The sequence below is a fragment of the Pongo abelii genome, chromosome 2, assembly GCF_028885655.2.
Source record: "Pongo abelii isolate AG06213 chromosome 2, NHGRI_mPonAbe1-v2.0_pri, whole genome shotgun sequence".
In the NCBI taxonomy this organism is placed as follows: domain Eukaryota; kingdom Metazoa; phylum Chordata; class Mammalia; order Primates; family Hominidae; genus Pongo; species Pongo abelii.
Genome location: NC_085928.1, coordinates 25838611 through 25853823, shown reverse-complemented (window position 1 = coordinate 25853823; position 15213 = coordinate 25838611). Strand labels below are relative to the sequence as shown.

Genomic DNA, 15213 nt, shown 5'->3' with positions numbered 1-15213 from the left:
TGATGATCGTTTTGTCTACAACTTTACTCTTTGCAGACCTCAAGACTATTGAAATGAGGGGAGGGGATCTGAATTCCCAAAAGAATGTCGACTGGGCATGGAGGCTCATGCCTGTGATCCTTGCACTTTGGGTGGCCAAAGCAGAAGGATCCCTTGAGGCCAGGAGTTCCAGACTAGTCTGGCAACAAAATGAAATCCTGTCTCTACAAAAAATAAAATAATTAACGAGGCATGGTTGTGTGTGCCTGTGATCCTAGCTGCTTGGGAGGCTGAGGTGGGAGGATCACTTGCACCCCAGGTGTTGAAGCTGCAGTGAACTGTGATTATTGCCACTACAATGGGTGACAGAGCAAAACCCTATCTCTCTAAAAAAAAAAAAAAAAAAAAAAAAAGAATGTCTTTGTGCTATGCAAATCCTAATTTGAAGAATTCTGCATTAAATTCTCTCCAAACATTTTTCTAACTCCAGTAAGCAGTTCAGTTTTTATTTGATTCAGGATTAGGCTTGGACAGTAGTTAACTAAATTGGATTAAAAGTTAACTGTTTTGTGAACTCATAAGGAGTTTTGCTTTTTTTAGATACAGGCAGTCCTTGCTTTGCACAGTTCCAATATGCATAAATAACGGTTACCACAGTTAAGTTAAATAAAACCAGTCCAACAATGTGGTTAATATTTCCATGACCACAGTATTGAGAAAACTTGCATAAATTTTGCAGCTAGCTCTTTAGTCCACAAATCACTGTGCAAAAAAAAAAAAAAAAAAAAATGGGCATCATGATCAGTCGCCTATTACATTACTTCTTTCAAAGTTTGTTGGTGATTCGTTACTGATCATCTATTCAGTTCATGCACAGATAGCAAAGCACAAAGTGCATAGTAGTGTTGCCTCCTCAACCCCAAGGATTAAACTCATGACCATTTACAAAAATGGATAATCAAAAGAGGTAATTGGTTAGCAAGGGACAGGACAGCAAAGAAAAGTGATAATGCTGGAAGTGAAATTGGATGTGATTAGATTTGAAAGTGGTGGCAGCAAAGCAAAGATATGTTGAGACTCAGACCTGCATGAAACTGTAATACAAACCTATTTTAAAAGTCTGATAAATGTAAAAAGGTAAAGTTGCTTCAATGTCTTTCAGTTTTAGTTGCACTGGGAACAGAAAGCTGCTTGTGGTTGAAATGGAGCATTTACTTGTTTGGATTGAAGACTAATCAAAAACAAATCCCAATCAGTTTGACTAGCATTCAGGCCAAAGTGATAACTTTAGTTACTGCATTGAAAGAAAATGATAATGACAAGAAGACTGAAAGAGAATATATTATTACCAGTAAAAGCTGGGTTCATCATTTCAGAAGTCGGCATGAATTGATGTTAAGCTATCTCATGAAGCTGCAAGCTTGAGATAGAATGTTACAGAAGATATAGCTGACTATGGGAATGTTAGCGCTGCTGCTGTTCAAGAGGCAGTTCTAGATATGTAGCCAGGGGAATTTAGCAAAGTCAAATGTATAGACATAAATTAAGAAAGTGGTTGTTATGTAAAGAACGACCATGTCTCAGGAAGTGATGCCAGCAAAAAACTTCACATTAAAGGAGCTCTCAGATACTTCATTACATTGAAAATGCAAAGGATAAACTTTTGGAAGCTGACCTGAAGTTAAGAAGGAGTGAGACAATTTGCCAAGGCATAGAAAAGATGCTCACTAGTAAGTTATATGATAAGACAAGCACTATTCAAACTATTCTTGATAAAATTATAAAGAAATGTTTTAGTGTTTCAATGTTTCTAATATTTTAAATTACTAAAATTTAGTATACTAAATAAATATTAGTTTTACATTATTAGAAAAAAATACTTTTTTTTTTTTTTTTGAGACAGAGTCTCGCTCTGTCGCCCAGGCTGGAGTGCAGTGGCATGATCTCAGCTCACTGCAAGCTCCGCCTCCTGGGTTCAGGCCATTCTCCTGCCTCAGCCTTCCGAGTAGCTGGGACTACAGGTGCCTGCCACCATGCCCGGCTAATTTTTTTATTTTTAGGAGAAACAGTGTTTCACCGTGTTAGCCAGGATGGTCTTGATCTCCTGAAAAATATTTATAGCCAACAACAAGAGAGGTTTTTGTTTTGAGAAGGTGTGATGCTATGTCACCAAGGCTGGAGAGCAGAGGTATGATCTCGGCTCACTGCAACCTTCGCCTCCCAGGCTCGAGCGATCCTCCCACCTCAGCCCCCCAAATAGCTGGGACCATAGGTGTGCACCACCACTCCAGGTTAATTTTTTTGTGTTTCTAGTAGAGACGGGACTTTGCCATGTTGCCCAGGCCAGTCCTGAGCTCCTGAGCTCAAGCAATCTGCCCGCCTTGGCCTCCCACAGTGCTGGGATTATAGGCATCAGCCACCATGCCCAGCCAGGAGAGTTTTTAATCTAGCAAATTTGAAAGTCACAGAACAATCATAAATTTTTGCATAGATTAAGATTACACTGCATAATTTCAGCTTGCGTGTTCAAAGCCAGGACTCCTTGCGTGTAAAACAAGCTAGGGAGTCTGCATATTTAACCAGATGTAAATATGCCCATCAAGTCTACAAACAGCTATATTTTTCCTTATGGTATTCGGTTATAATTTAACATTTACTGCTTTTTTTTTTTTTTTCCTTTGAGATAGGATCTAGCTCTGTCACCCAGGCTGGAGTGCAGTGGCATGATCTTGGCTCACTGCAATATCCACCTCCTGGCTCAAGCAGTCCTCCTACCTCAGCCTCCTGAGTAGGTGGGACTACTGGTGCGTGCTAACAATTTTTGGTTATTGTTGAGACGAGGTTTTGCCGTGTTCATGGGGCTGGTCTTGAACTGCTGGACTCAAGTGATCTGCCCATCTCAGCCTCCCAAAATGTTAGTATTACAGGTGTGAGCTACTGGACCTGGCCTAACATTTAGTTTTCATATTGCTTTCATGTGTTGCTATATCAAAAGCTTTGAAATAAAATTTTTATAATACTGTGAAAAAAATTACTTATTACACATTAAAAAGCCCATAACAAATATTTAACTTTGTGTATTATTGTTATAAAAGTGCAATAAGTAATATCATAACATTTGCTTCCATTTCATTTTTTTCTGCTTCTTCGTAATACAGTCCCTAATCAGGTCAAAGAAAGTGCAAAAAGTGTTTTCTTTTTGTTTATACCATGTTCTTTTCTTCTCAAAATAGCAGGCATAATTTATAATTTGGACAAAACCTGTGGGACACCCTGCCCCAACCCTTGATTTTCTGCCTGTTTTCTTCAATTATCTCCTTCATTGAAATCTGACCCTGACATAGCAAGTAAGAAGGTATGAACGAACACTTTGAACCCAATAGGGTGAATGTTATGAAAATCAGATTCTACACGTCTCTCCATAGGAGCAAATTATTATTGGATTCATTTTATTGCAAATATTGAGATAAAGGTATAAGTTTGAGAACAAAATTATATCCTATTACTTCTACTTTCCTTAATTCTATATGGTAGCATTTAGAAGATGTACCGGAAGAATAAACTCAGATAAAGAGAGAGTGATACTTACCTCCAATGGTGCTGATCAAAGACAATGTTAGAATGACTTCAGGGAGGTCCTCAGTACTGGAAGAAAAACTACTTAAATATTCCAGCCATGTGTCAGAAAAATTTTTGTGAAGATTGATGTTAGAAACAATCTCCGTATGATCATCCATCTTGTTGTTTTTCACAGTCCATCTGAATCTAAGAAACATAAGATTTGCCTTCTTGGTGGCCTTCTAATAATTTTCTAAAAAAGAAAAAAAGCCCTATTCTCCTTTAATTATTTCTAGTGATTTCTCATGGTCTGCCAAATTTAGGGATGCCTCTCCCTTCTATGATGCTTTCAAGCTAATGTAATAAAAAAGTCAGAGCCCCAAGTGATAGAGACTACCAGTGTTACCTTATGTTTACTTACAATGCCAAGCACTACTCAGTTGTTACCCACTCTGAATCCATCCAACTGTCTGAAAGAAGGATTCTCCATCTAACCATTCACACTCACCAATGTGGTCATTGGAACCACAAGCTGGTGCAGGTTACTTAGCTCTGTGGAAGGACAACAAAGGGTTTTGTCCTCAGATTATCTAAGCCTCTGCAAGCACGTTCTGACAGCTATTCCAAAGTAGGAGGGAAACCAGGGAAAGAATATTTGGATCTCTTTTGTTGTTTTATCCAGACAGAAATTAATAAATTATGATGATATCCAATCACAGCCTTCTTTGATCTCATTTGGGACACTGACAGACCAGGTGTTCTCTAAATTTATATGTGTATATAGCAACCAAGAATGTATGAAAAATATTAAAACCAAAAAACTTTCTTAAATCAGGGAAACTGTTACATGTTCTATTTCTTTGTTACTTCTTGGAAGAGGAACAAGAGGGGCCTTGATAAGAGTTTGAAACAATAGACAGTTAACCACAGTCAGGCAATCTCGCCTGCTTCCCATGGAAAAGAAAGTTTTACATCAAAGGTCTTACATTTCACACAGGATAATATGATTCTATCTCTCATAATGGTAGCTTGACATTTTTTAGTGCCTTCTATCAGCATCTCATATGGGTGCCTTGCTAAGAAATTATAATTCCTGGCCGGGCACAGTGGCTCACGCCTGTAATCCCAATACTTGGGGAGGCCGAGGCAGGTGGATCATGAGGTCAGGAGACTGAGACCATCCTGGCTATGGTGAAACCCGGTCTCTACTAAAAATACAAAAAATTAGCCAGGCGTGGTGGGGGGTGCCTGTAGTCCTAGCTACTCGGGAGGCTGAGGCTGGAAAATGGCATGAACCTGGGAGGCGGAGCTTGCAGTGAGCCGAGATTGTGCCACTGCACTCCAGCTTGGGCCACAGAGAGAGACTCCATCTCAAAAAAAAAAAGGAAAAGAAATTATAATTCCTCTCATAATCTGGCAATTTGTTTTTTCAGTTTCATACACACACACACACATATATATATATGATATATATATGTTTTCTTATGTCTTCCTTTTTATTATAAAACAATATTTTGAAGGGGAAAATAAATAAATACATGTTTATTGTGAACACTTCTTGAAATAAATATGTAAACAAGTATTTCAAAAGCAGAAAAGAAATAACCCAAAATCATATCATCTAGTGGCTCTTACAGGTTTTATTTGCATTGTTGGGCTCATCCTTTTACGATTAAATTTTGTGCTGTTTTCCTCTTATTATTGTATCACCAGCATCAAAAGCCTTATAGATAACATTCACAAAGGTTGTAACATATTACCACCAAGGTAAAAGTGCGTACTCTGGCTGGCATACTGGCCCATGCCTGTAATCCCAACATTTTCGGAGGCCAAGATGGGAGGATCCCTTGAGGCCAGGAAATCAAGACCAGGCTGGGCAACATAGCAAGCCTCTATTGCTACAAAAAATAAAAAACTTAGCTCAGTGTGGTGCTCGCCTATGGTCCTAGCTACTCAGGAGGCTGAGGGGGTGGTGGGACATTGTTTTGAGCCCAGGCATTCAAGGCTGCAGTGAACTATGATCATGCCACTGCATTCCAACCTGGGTGACAGAGTAATACCTTGTCTCTAAAACAAATTTCAGAATCTGCGGTCAGACTACTTGCATTCGTAGGTCTGATGGGCTTCTGCTTGTAGGTTGAAAGACTCAGGGTAGCTTACTTTAACACCACTGGCCTCAGTTTTCAAATCTGTATAATTTTCTAGTCTGTGTAATTTCTCTCCCTATATTTATTATTTTTTGGAATTACCTAAGGAGCTATAATGATACTGGTGCCTACGTCTTATCTCCAGAGATTCTGATTTAATTCAGTCTGGTTTGCAGCCTGGGCTCTTCAGGTAATTTTAATTTAACCCAGCCAAGGTTAGCAACCACTGTGATCCACTCAATTCAGACAACATTGCTCAATTTTTAGTCTCAAAGCCAGCTTCTTTTCACTATTCTTGGTGAGGTTTTGTGAGAGAGGCTGTCAATGCCCTTCAGCTAAATGTTACCAGAAATACATCTGTAGTCAACAAGTTCTGTTTGTTATTTATTTGTTGCAGTGAAGGAGATGACTCACCATGGGAAACCATGGGGTATATCAGCAAAAGAGTGTTAGAAATAACCTATTAGAGCATCTGTGCTTTGTCTGGGTAATTTTGGAAAAAGTCTATGGAAGTGAGGGTTCACTTTAGGTAGGGTGCTGTCAGAAAGTGAGGACAATTCGTGACTGAGTATTTCAATAAAACTTTACTATAAGGAGGGTAGACTAGAGCTAAGATACAGCTGTGATGGGCACAGAAGCAGCAGTCACTCATTTTAGCTGAGACTGAGGGTGTTTGGTGTTGTATAGGTTGCACAACAACCTTTGTGTCTCATTTTGCCAAGTTTTGAAGTGACTTTGTCTGATGTTGATGTTCTGTGGGATCATTTATGTCAAAGAGGAGAACAACATTGGCGCAGCTGTGAGCCTAAGGCCAGCTTGGAGCATCATACTGAGTCCTATCTCTGAGTATTAGATTACTTCTTGGATTTGGGGGCTGTTTTGGGTTTTGTGTTTGGTTCTTTTCCTCAAAGGATTTCTAAATTCTTTAACATTACCTAAACATATTACGAACTGTAGGTAGACCTGAAGATCTCGAATGTAATATAAGTGACAGAGAAGAGTGAGCTCAGCTATGTCTCTTAACAGAGATTCTCAGCCTTGGCCACACATGGAATCATGTGGCGAGTTTTAGAAAATACTGATGCCTTGGTGCCCACCCTCCAAGGTTAATTTAATTCATCTGGGGTGCAGCCTGAGTACTGGGAACTCTAAAAGCTTTCCAGTTATTCTAATGAGCAACCGGTGTTTAGAAACACTGCTCCAGGGGAAGCCCCTGCCATTAGGCAAGAACATTTTGGTCAATTAGTAATATTTGCTCTTAACATCAAACTATTGAGAAAAATATTGTCAATGTCACCTCTTAACTTGCCCACTCTTAGGCCAAGACTAAGCATCCTCAAGTATACAGGCTAGACGAAATAAGGAAAATTATTTTCTGTACCACAGTTACACATTCCTACATGCTTTCTGAATTTAATATAGTTAAGAAGTTTATTGTTTTCCAAACTAAGAATACATGTTCCCATGAGCATTTTTATCATTTCTAAAATTATTTAAAAATTGTAATAAGTGTTTACACATTCAATTATAATAAATTTTTTTTTCAGAAAATAATAAAATTGTGCTGTGGTCTGAGAGAGTGGTTATTGTGATTTCAGTTCTTTCGCATTTGCTGACGAGTGTTCTTTGTTTGACCATATGGTTGATTTTAGAGTATGTGTCATGTGGCAATGAGAAGAATGTATACTCTTTTGTTTTTGGGTGAAGAGTTCTGTAGAAGTCGATCAGGTTCATTGGAGCATGCTGAGTTTAGGTCTTGAATATGTTTGTTAATTTTCTGCCTTGATGATCTGTCTAAAACTGTCAGTGGGATGTTGAAGTCTCCCACTATTATTATGTGGGAGTGTCAGTCTCTTTGAAAATCTCTAAGAACTTGCTTTATGAATCTGGGTGCTCCTATGTTGAGTGGACATATATTTAAATAGTTAGGCATTGTTAAATTGAACCCTTTACCATTATGTTATTACCTTCTTTTCCTTCTTTTTTTTTTTTGATCTTTGTTGGCTTAAAGTCTGTTTTGTCTGAAATTAGGATTGCAACCCTTGCTTTTTTCTGTTTTACATTTGCTTGGTAGATTTTTCTCCATCCATTTCTTTCAGTCCTGCATGTGAGATGGGTGTCTTGAAGACAGCATACCATAGGATCTGGGTTCTTTATTCATCCTGCCACTCTGTGCCTTTTAATTGGGGCAGTTAGCCCATTTACTTTCAAGGTTAGTATTGTTACATGTGGATTTGATCTTGTCAGCATGATGTTAGCTGGTGATTATGCAGACTTGACTGTGTGCTTGCTTTACGGTGTCACTGGTCTGTGTACTTAAGTGTGTTTTTGTAGTGGCTGGTAATGGCAACATCATTCTTGACATAGGAGTGGGCTAAGGTTTCATGACAAAGACATCAAAAGCAATCGCAACAAAAGCAAAAATTAGCAATTGGGATCTAATTAAACTAAAGAGCTACTGCACACAAAAGAAACTATCAACAGAGTAAACAGATAACCTACAGAATGGGAGAAAATTTTTGCAAACTATGCTTCTGACAAAGGTCTAATATTCAGTGTCTATAAGGAACTTAAAATAATCTACAAGAAAAAACAAGCAACCCCATTAAAAAGTAGGCAAAGGACAAGACACTTCTAAAAAGAAGACATACATGCTGCCAACAAGCATATGAAAAAAAAGCTTAACATCGCTGATCATTAGAGAAATGCAAATCAAAACCACAAGGAAGGTACCATTTCACACCAGTCAAAATGGCTACTATTAAAAAGTCAAAAAATAACAGATGCTGACAAGGTTGTGGAGAAAAAGGAATGCTTATACACTATCGGTGGGAATGTAAATTAGTTCAACCACCGTGGAAAACAGTGTGGTGATTCCTCAAATACCTAAAAACAGATCTAACATTTGACCCAGCAATCCCATTACAGGGTATAAACACAAAGAAATGTAAACTGTTCTATCATAAAGACACATGCACGCATACATTCATTGCAGCACTATTCACAAAAGCAAAGTCATGGAATCAACCCAAATGCTCATCAATGGTAGACTAGATAAACTAAATGTGGCACATATACACCATGAAATGCTACGCAGCCATAAAAAAGAATGAGATCATGTCCTTTGTAGGAACATGGATGGAGCTAGAAGCCATTATTCTTAGCAAACTAATGCAGGAACAGAAAACCAAATACTGCATGTTCACACTTATAAGTGGGAGCTAAATATTCAGAACACGTGGACACGTAGAGCGGAATACACTGGGGCCTACTTGAGGGTGGATGGTGGGAGGAGAGAGAGGATCACGAAAAATAACTAATGGATGCCAGGCTTAATAGCTGGGTGATTAAATAATTTGTACAACAAATCTCCATGACATGAGTTTACCTGTATAACAAACCTGCACATGTACCCCAGAACATAAAAGTTAAATTATAATCATATTAATAATAATAAAATTACCACAAATCCTGTTTACTCTTAAATTCAGAGATATATATGATCAAATTTAACACAATTTATCTCTCTGGCTATGCATATGTGATAAATACCATTTGGCTTCCCCAACCTCTACTCCAAAATCTCATAAGAAATCTCTATTTGAGAATAGATGTCATTTTAAAATAGTTTTTAAAATACTAACATTACTGTAGCTTAATATGTTAAATGTATGGGTAAAGAAATAGCTATGAGAATAAACAGGTTTTCTTTTTTTTTTGTTTTTTGAGAAAGAGTCACGATCTGTCACCCAGGCTGGAGTGCAATGGTGCGATCTCGGCTCACTGCAAGCTCTGCCTCCCGGGTTCACACCATTCTCCTGCCTCAGCCTCCCGAGTAGCTGGGACTACAGGCGCCCACCACCACGCCCGGCTAATTTTTTGTGTTTTTAGTAGAGACGGGGTTTTGCCGTGTTAGCCAGGATGGTCTCGATCTCCTGACCTTGTGATCTGCCCGCCTCAGCCTCCCAAAGTGCTGGGATCACAGGCGTGAGCCACCACGCCCGGCCACAGGTTTTCAATGTAATTAAAACTCTTCATCTTAAGCTGACTTTTGACAGCTTTGTAAAAGTCTGTGAGTCCAAATCCCATTAAGGAAAAAAATATTGGTTTATCACATAGGTCGTCTGCATTAATTTATCAGTAAGTTAGTTGACTGAGCACAGTGGCTCATGCCTGTAATCCCAGCACTTTGGGAAGCCTAGGTGGGTGGATCACTTGAGATCAGGAGTTCGAGACTAGCCTGGCCAAAATGGTGAAACTGTCTCTACTAAAAATACAAAAAAAAAAAAAAAAAAAAAGAAAGAAAGAAAGAAAAAAATTAGCCAGGTGTAGTGGCACATGCCTGTAATCCCAACTACTTGGGAGGCTGAGACAGGAGACTCAATTGAAGAGGTGGAGATTGCAGTGAGCCTAGATTGTGCCACTGCATTCCAGCCTGGGTGACAGAGTGAGACTCCATTTCAAACATATATATATATATATATCTCATGTTAGCTAAAATCTCAATTCTCTTTGTGTGTGGAGGAAATTAATGACTGCCCTCTCAAAAATGACATGAATTTGTCCTTGTCAGTCAGCCAGCATTGAGAAATTTTGTCTCATGAACTGTAAGTCACACTAATTTACCATGTTCCTGAACATGGAAACAGTCTTCTTCCTTCACATTGGAACGTTTTGCAAGAATTCGGTGAAGAAAGCATCCTGAAGAGGGCACTGTGGGATCTCAGTAATCTTCACAGCTACAAAGCTCATGCTTAATGGTTTATTTTATATTGATACCTGAGACTGGATTGTCTCCTTAGTGAACTCTCCTACCACACAATGCAGACATCTTACTGACTCTGAAAGTGGGTGGGCTATTGCCCTCCTAATGCCCCTCCACTCAGAATGAGCCCTTCCTCAGGCTCAGGATCAGCTCCACACACCTGAGGCGATTCCCTGAACCAGTGAGCTTTCCCCTGGGGCTGGACTTTTCAGTTTCAGTAACGCAAAGGGAACACATGCCACTGGATATTTCACAAAGAGTTGATGTAGAAAGCATAATGGAGGAGGGGAAGCAGCTAAGGGGTAGAAGTTCAAACCGAGAGGCTAGCTGATCTTTGGGAAAGTGTTTCACGGTCTGCCACAAGAAAGGCAGAAGCTCCAAGAGGGAGTGGCTGAATCTCTAGCAGGAAAACTGTGGGAGCCTTTGTTCCTCTAGGAGGCGAGACTGAGAGAGAAAGTACCAGTAGGAAAGGTCAACTTCCAGAAAAGGAAACTAGAGACTGGAGAGCTCACCATCCGGAGCCTCAGGAGGAGTATCCCGTGGTGTGCAAGTGAGAAGTGGGGGGCAGCTATTTCGCTCACAGCCAAACAGCCCGGACCAACTGCAACCTCACTGACAGTTACTTGCTCCAAGCTCGCCCCTAGTCTGCACCGGTTAGCTTCAGGCCCATCATCTCTTACTTGATTGGCTGACGAAATGCAACGTCATTGCTCCTGTATATCTCAGGCATTTGAGGGCTTAAGGCTTTGTTTTGTTTATTTTTAAAAATAAATAAATAAAGGGTGAAAATGAACCTACAGAAATTGCGCCATTGTGTTAATTTAAGACTTTGGGACAGTGGATTTCTGACAAAGAGCTGTTGGACACTGCTTTCCCAGAATTCTACTAGAAGGAAGTTTCCTGGATAAGATAGTGTGGTAGAGATATGAGGACGCAGGTTGCTGGGTTAGGAAAAAAGTGAATGGATATTCTGGCCATGTAAAAGAATGAAATCAAGATGTTAAGGTGAACTGTCACTCTGGGTTATATGTGAGGAAATTTTCAGGAATAATGATGTACTCATTTGTTTTTTCTAAACATAATATGTAAAAACTATTTCAATTGAAATTACTTAGTTATTACTATAGAGCCAACTTTTCACATTCCTACTCTCATAAAATATCTTAAAGTTATTTAAAATTGTATTTAATATTTTGTTCTCTGTGTTTCATCTCTTTCTCCCGACCCACACGTTTATAAGTGAATGGTGGTAAAATTCCCAGCTCTTCAGTTGGCCTCCTCTGATACTACCCTGATGAAGAAGGCACGAGGCAACTTGTTTGACTGGGTTGGAGTAGAAGTCCAGGCTCCCTACATGGTCCAGGCATGGGGTGCCTCTTTATGGCCTGGTTGTTATGAAAGTTCCAGCTCCCACTAGGCCTTTTCTGATACTGCTCTGGTTGGGGTGGGGGAACAGGCAGGGTCCTGGCATCTTGTAGGGTATGGGTGAAGTTTAAGCTTCCTACTCAGTCTTTGCTGGTATGTGGGTACAGGGAGTGGGTGAACATTTTTCTGTGGTGTTTGGTTAAAGTAGAGCAGTTATTGGTGAAATTGTCTGTCTTGCTGGGCGCCCCTTTTCTTGGGTCTTTAAAAAATCTATTCTCGACCAGGCACGGTGGCTCATGCCTGTAATCCCAGCACTTTGGGAGGCCAAGGCGGGTGGATCACCGGAGGTCAGGAGTTCCAGACCAGCCTGACCAACAAGGTGAAACCCTGTCTCTACCAAAAATACAAAAATTAGCCGGGCATGGTGGCAGGCGCCTATAGTCCTAGCTCCAGGAAGCTAAGAAAGGAGAATCACTTGAACCCGGGAGACGGAGGTTGCAGTGAGCCGAGATTGCGCCACTGCACTCCAGCCTGGGAGACAGAGTGAGACACTGTTTCAAAAAAAACAAAAAAGGATTCTCATTGTTGGAAATACATGCTATATATCTGTGTGTGGGTTGTGGTTCATGTGTGGATATATATTTAAAAATTAATTAAGTTGCAAACCTAATATTTGCCACATTGTGTATTTGTTTATATACATATGTCTTGCTAAGTTTATATATATATATAAAACAGGAAATGTAAACGTTGTCTAATATTTCTCTTTAGCAATATACTCTAATGACCACACACTGGACATCCTTGTAATCCAGAATCATTCACCTTTTTTTTCCTAAGAGATGGGATCTCACTCTGTCACTCAGGCTGGAATGTAGTGGTATAATCATAGCTCCCTACTACCTTAAACTTCTGGGCTCAAGCAGTCCTCACACCTGAACCTCCCAAGGATTTGGGTGAATACTTCTACAGGCATGTCACCACACCCGACTAATTTTTAAATTCTTTTTGTAGAGATGGAGTCTTGCTATGCTGCCCAGGCTGGTCTCAAACTCCTGGCCTCAAGCCATCCTCTCCTCAGCCTCCCAAAGTCCTGGGATTATAGGCATAAGCCACCTCCCATGGTATCAGTGGAGACCATGCAGGGAGAAGTAATGGGGCACCCTTCTCTTTCCCATCCAGGGGGCTATCATTAGAGACCTAGTGAAGAGCCTGAAGCCCCACGCCTACCTAAGCAGTAAGAAGACACCCCTTCTTCAGCTGTGTGTCAATGAAGACTGAGTAGAGAACTTGAGCTTTTATTCCAACTTGCCTACAAGAGGTGACCCCACTTCTCCTGCCAGAGCAGTGTCAGAGGATGCCTGGTAAAATCCAGGATTTAAATAAGATCCAGTATCTTATAATATCTGCGATGTCCAAATAAAAATTGAAAATCTCTCATCACACCAAGAACCAAGGTGATCCCAACTTGAATGAGAACGGACAATAAAAGACAGCAACCCTAATATTACAAAGATGTTAGAATTATCTAAAAAGGATTTTAACATAGCCATCATAAAAATATTTCAGCAAATACTAATAATTATGAACACTATTGAAATAGATGAAAAAATAGAAACTCTGGGCAAAGAAGTAAAGTTCCAGGGAAAAAAATAGGTGATATAAAGAGAAGCCAAATGAAAATTACAGTTGCAAAAAATACAACAACAAATTCTAAAAAAAAAAAAAAAATCAGCAAATGGACTGCCTTGCACTTCTCTTGTTAAACTTATTCCTGGTCATTTAATTCTTTTTTTTTTTTGCAATCACAATGGAACTGGGTTTTTAATTTTATTTTTGCATTATTCATTGCTAGTGTATAGAAGTACAACTGATTTTTCTGTATTGATCTTGTATCCTATAACCTTGGTGAACTCATTTATAGGTCAGTGCCAAAGTAATGGCAAAAACCACAACTACTCTTGCATCAACCTAATTTTTAGGGGTTTCTGTATATAGGGTAATGTCATCTGCAAATAGATAGACTTCACTTCTTGTTTTCCAAACGTATCCCACTCCATCCCCCACCTTTTAAAAAATCTTGCCTAATTGGCCTGGCTGGAATTTCAAACACACTGTTTAATAGAAGTAGGGAGAATAGACATTCTTGTCTTTTTCCTGATCTTAGGGAAAAACTTTGTTTTCACCATTAAGTATGCTGTTAGCTATGGGTTTTCATACATGCCCTTTATTGATTCAAAGTAGTTTCCTTCTATTACTAGGGTTTTTTTTTTTTTTTTTAATTTTTTTTGTTGTTGTTTGTTTGGTTTTTTTTTTTTTTGAGATGGAGTCACGCTCTGTTGCCCAGGCTGGAGTGCAGTGGTGTGATCTTGGCTCACTGCAAGCTCTGCCTCCCAGGTTCACGCCATTCTCCTGCCTCAGCTTTTTAATCATATAAAGGTGTCAGATTTTGTCAATTGCTTTGTCTGCTTGTATTGAGATTATCAAAAGCTTTTCTTCCTTATGGTGCATTACCCTGATTTTCATTTGTTGAACCAAACCTACATTCCTGAGATAAATCCCACTTGATCGATGTGTAAATTTCTTTTTTATATGCTGCTGTGTTCAGTTTACTAGTATTTTACTGAGGATTTTTGCATCTATAGTCTCAAGAGATAATGATCTATTATAGTATTTTCTTGTGAATTTTTTGTCTGGCTTTGGTATCAAGGTAATGCTGACCTCAAAAAATGAGTTAAGAACTGTTTCCTTCCCTTCTACTTGTTGTTATTGTTAGGATTTGTGAAGAATTTGTGTTACCTCTTTAAGCATTTGGTAGAATTCACTAGTGAAGCCATCTGGTGGCTTCTTTTTTGTAACACATTTTTTGATTACCAACTCAATTTCATTACTTGTTATAGTTATATTTACATTATCTATTTTTAGTCAGTTTTGCTTGTTTCTATTTTCTATTTCTCCTTCCACACCTGCTCTAATCTTTATTGTTTCCTTCCTTTGCTTGTTTTGAATTCAGTTTGCTCTTCTTTCTCTAGTTTCATAAGGTGGAAGATTAGGTTATTGGTTTGAGATTCTTCTTTTTATTGACTATATATATATTTATGATGTGCAATGTGGTGTTTCGATACGTGTATATATTGTGGAGTAATTAAATCAAGCTAATTAACATATCTATCCCTTCACACATTTATTATTTTTTGTATGTGTGGTGATATACTTAAAAATCTATTCTCCTAGGAATTTTCAAATACACACCATATTATTAACTGTAGTCACTATGTTGCACAATAGCTCTCCAGAACTTATTGCTCCTGTTCAACTGAAAGTTTGTACCCTTTGACCAATGTCACTCTATTTCTTTTTTCCTCCATCCTCAATCCCCTAGTAAGCACCATTCTAATC

General features: G+C 39.0%; 1 protein-coding gene across 2 annotated transcripts in view; it reads right to left on the bottom strand.

Moving 5' to 3' along the window:
* SLC9C1 (solute carrier family 9 member C1) overlaps positions 1-11102 on the bottom strand; it is a 171138-nt gene extending 160036 nt beyond the window's left edge. The window contains exons 1-3 of one of the 2 annotated variants that reach the window (XM_054551527.2): positions 10962-11102; positions 3959-4089; positions 3569-3744 (exon numbers count right to left, since the gene is read on the bottom strand). In XM_054551527.2, the coding sequence (XP_054407502.2) occupies positions 3569-3716 (148 nt within the window). In that variant the 5' untranslated portion in view covers positions 3717-3744; positions 3959-4089; positions 10962-11102. The remainder of the gene's footprint in view (positions 1-3568; positions 3745-3958; positions 4090-10961) is intronic. The other variant, XM_054551525.2, reaches the window with a different exon arrangement.
* Positions 11103-15213: the final 4111 nt, after the last annotated feature.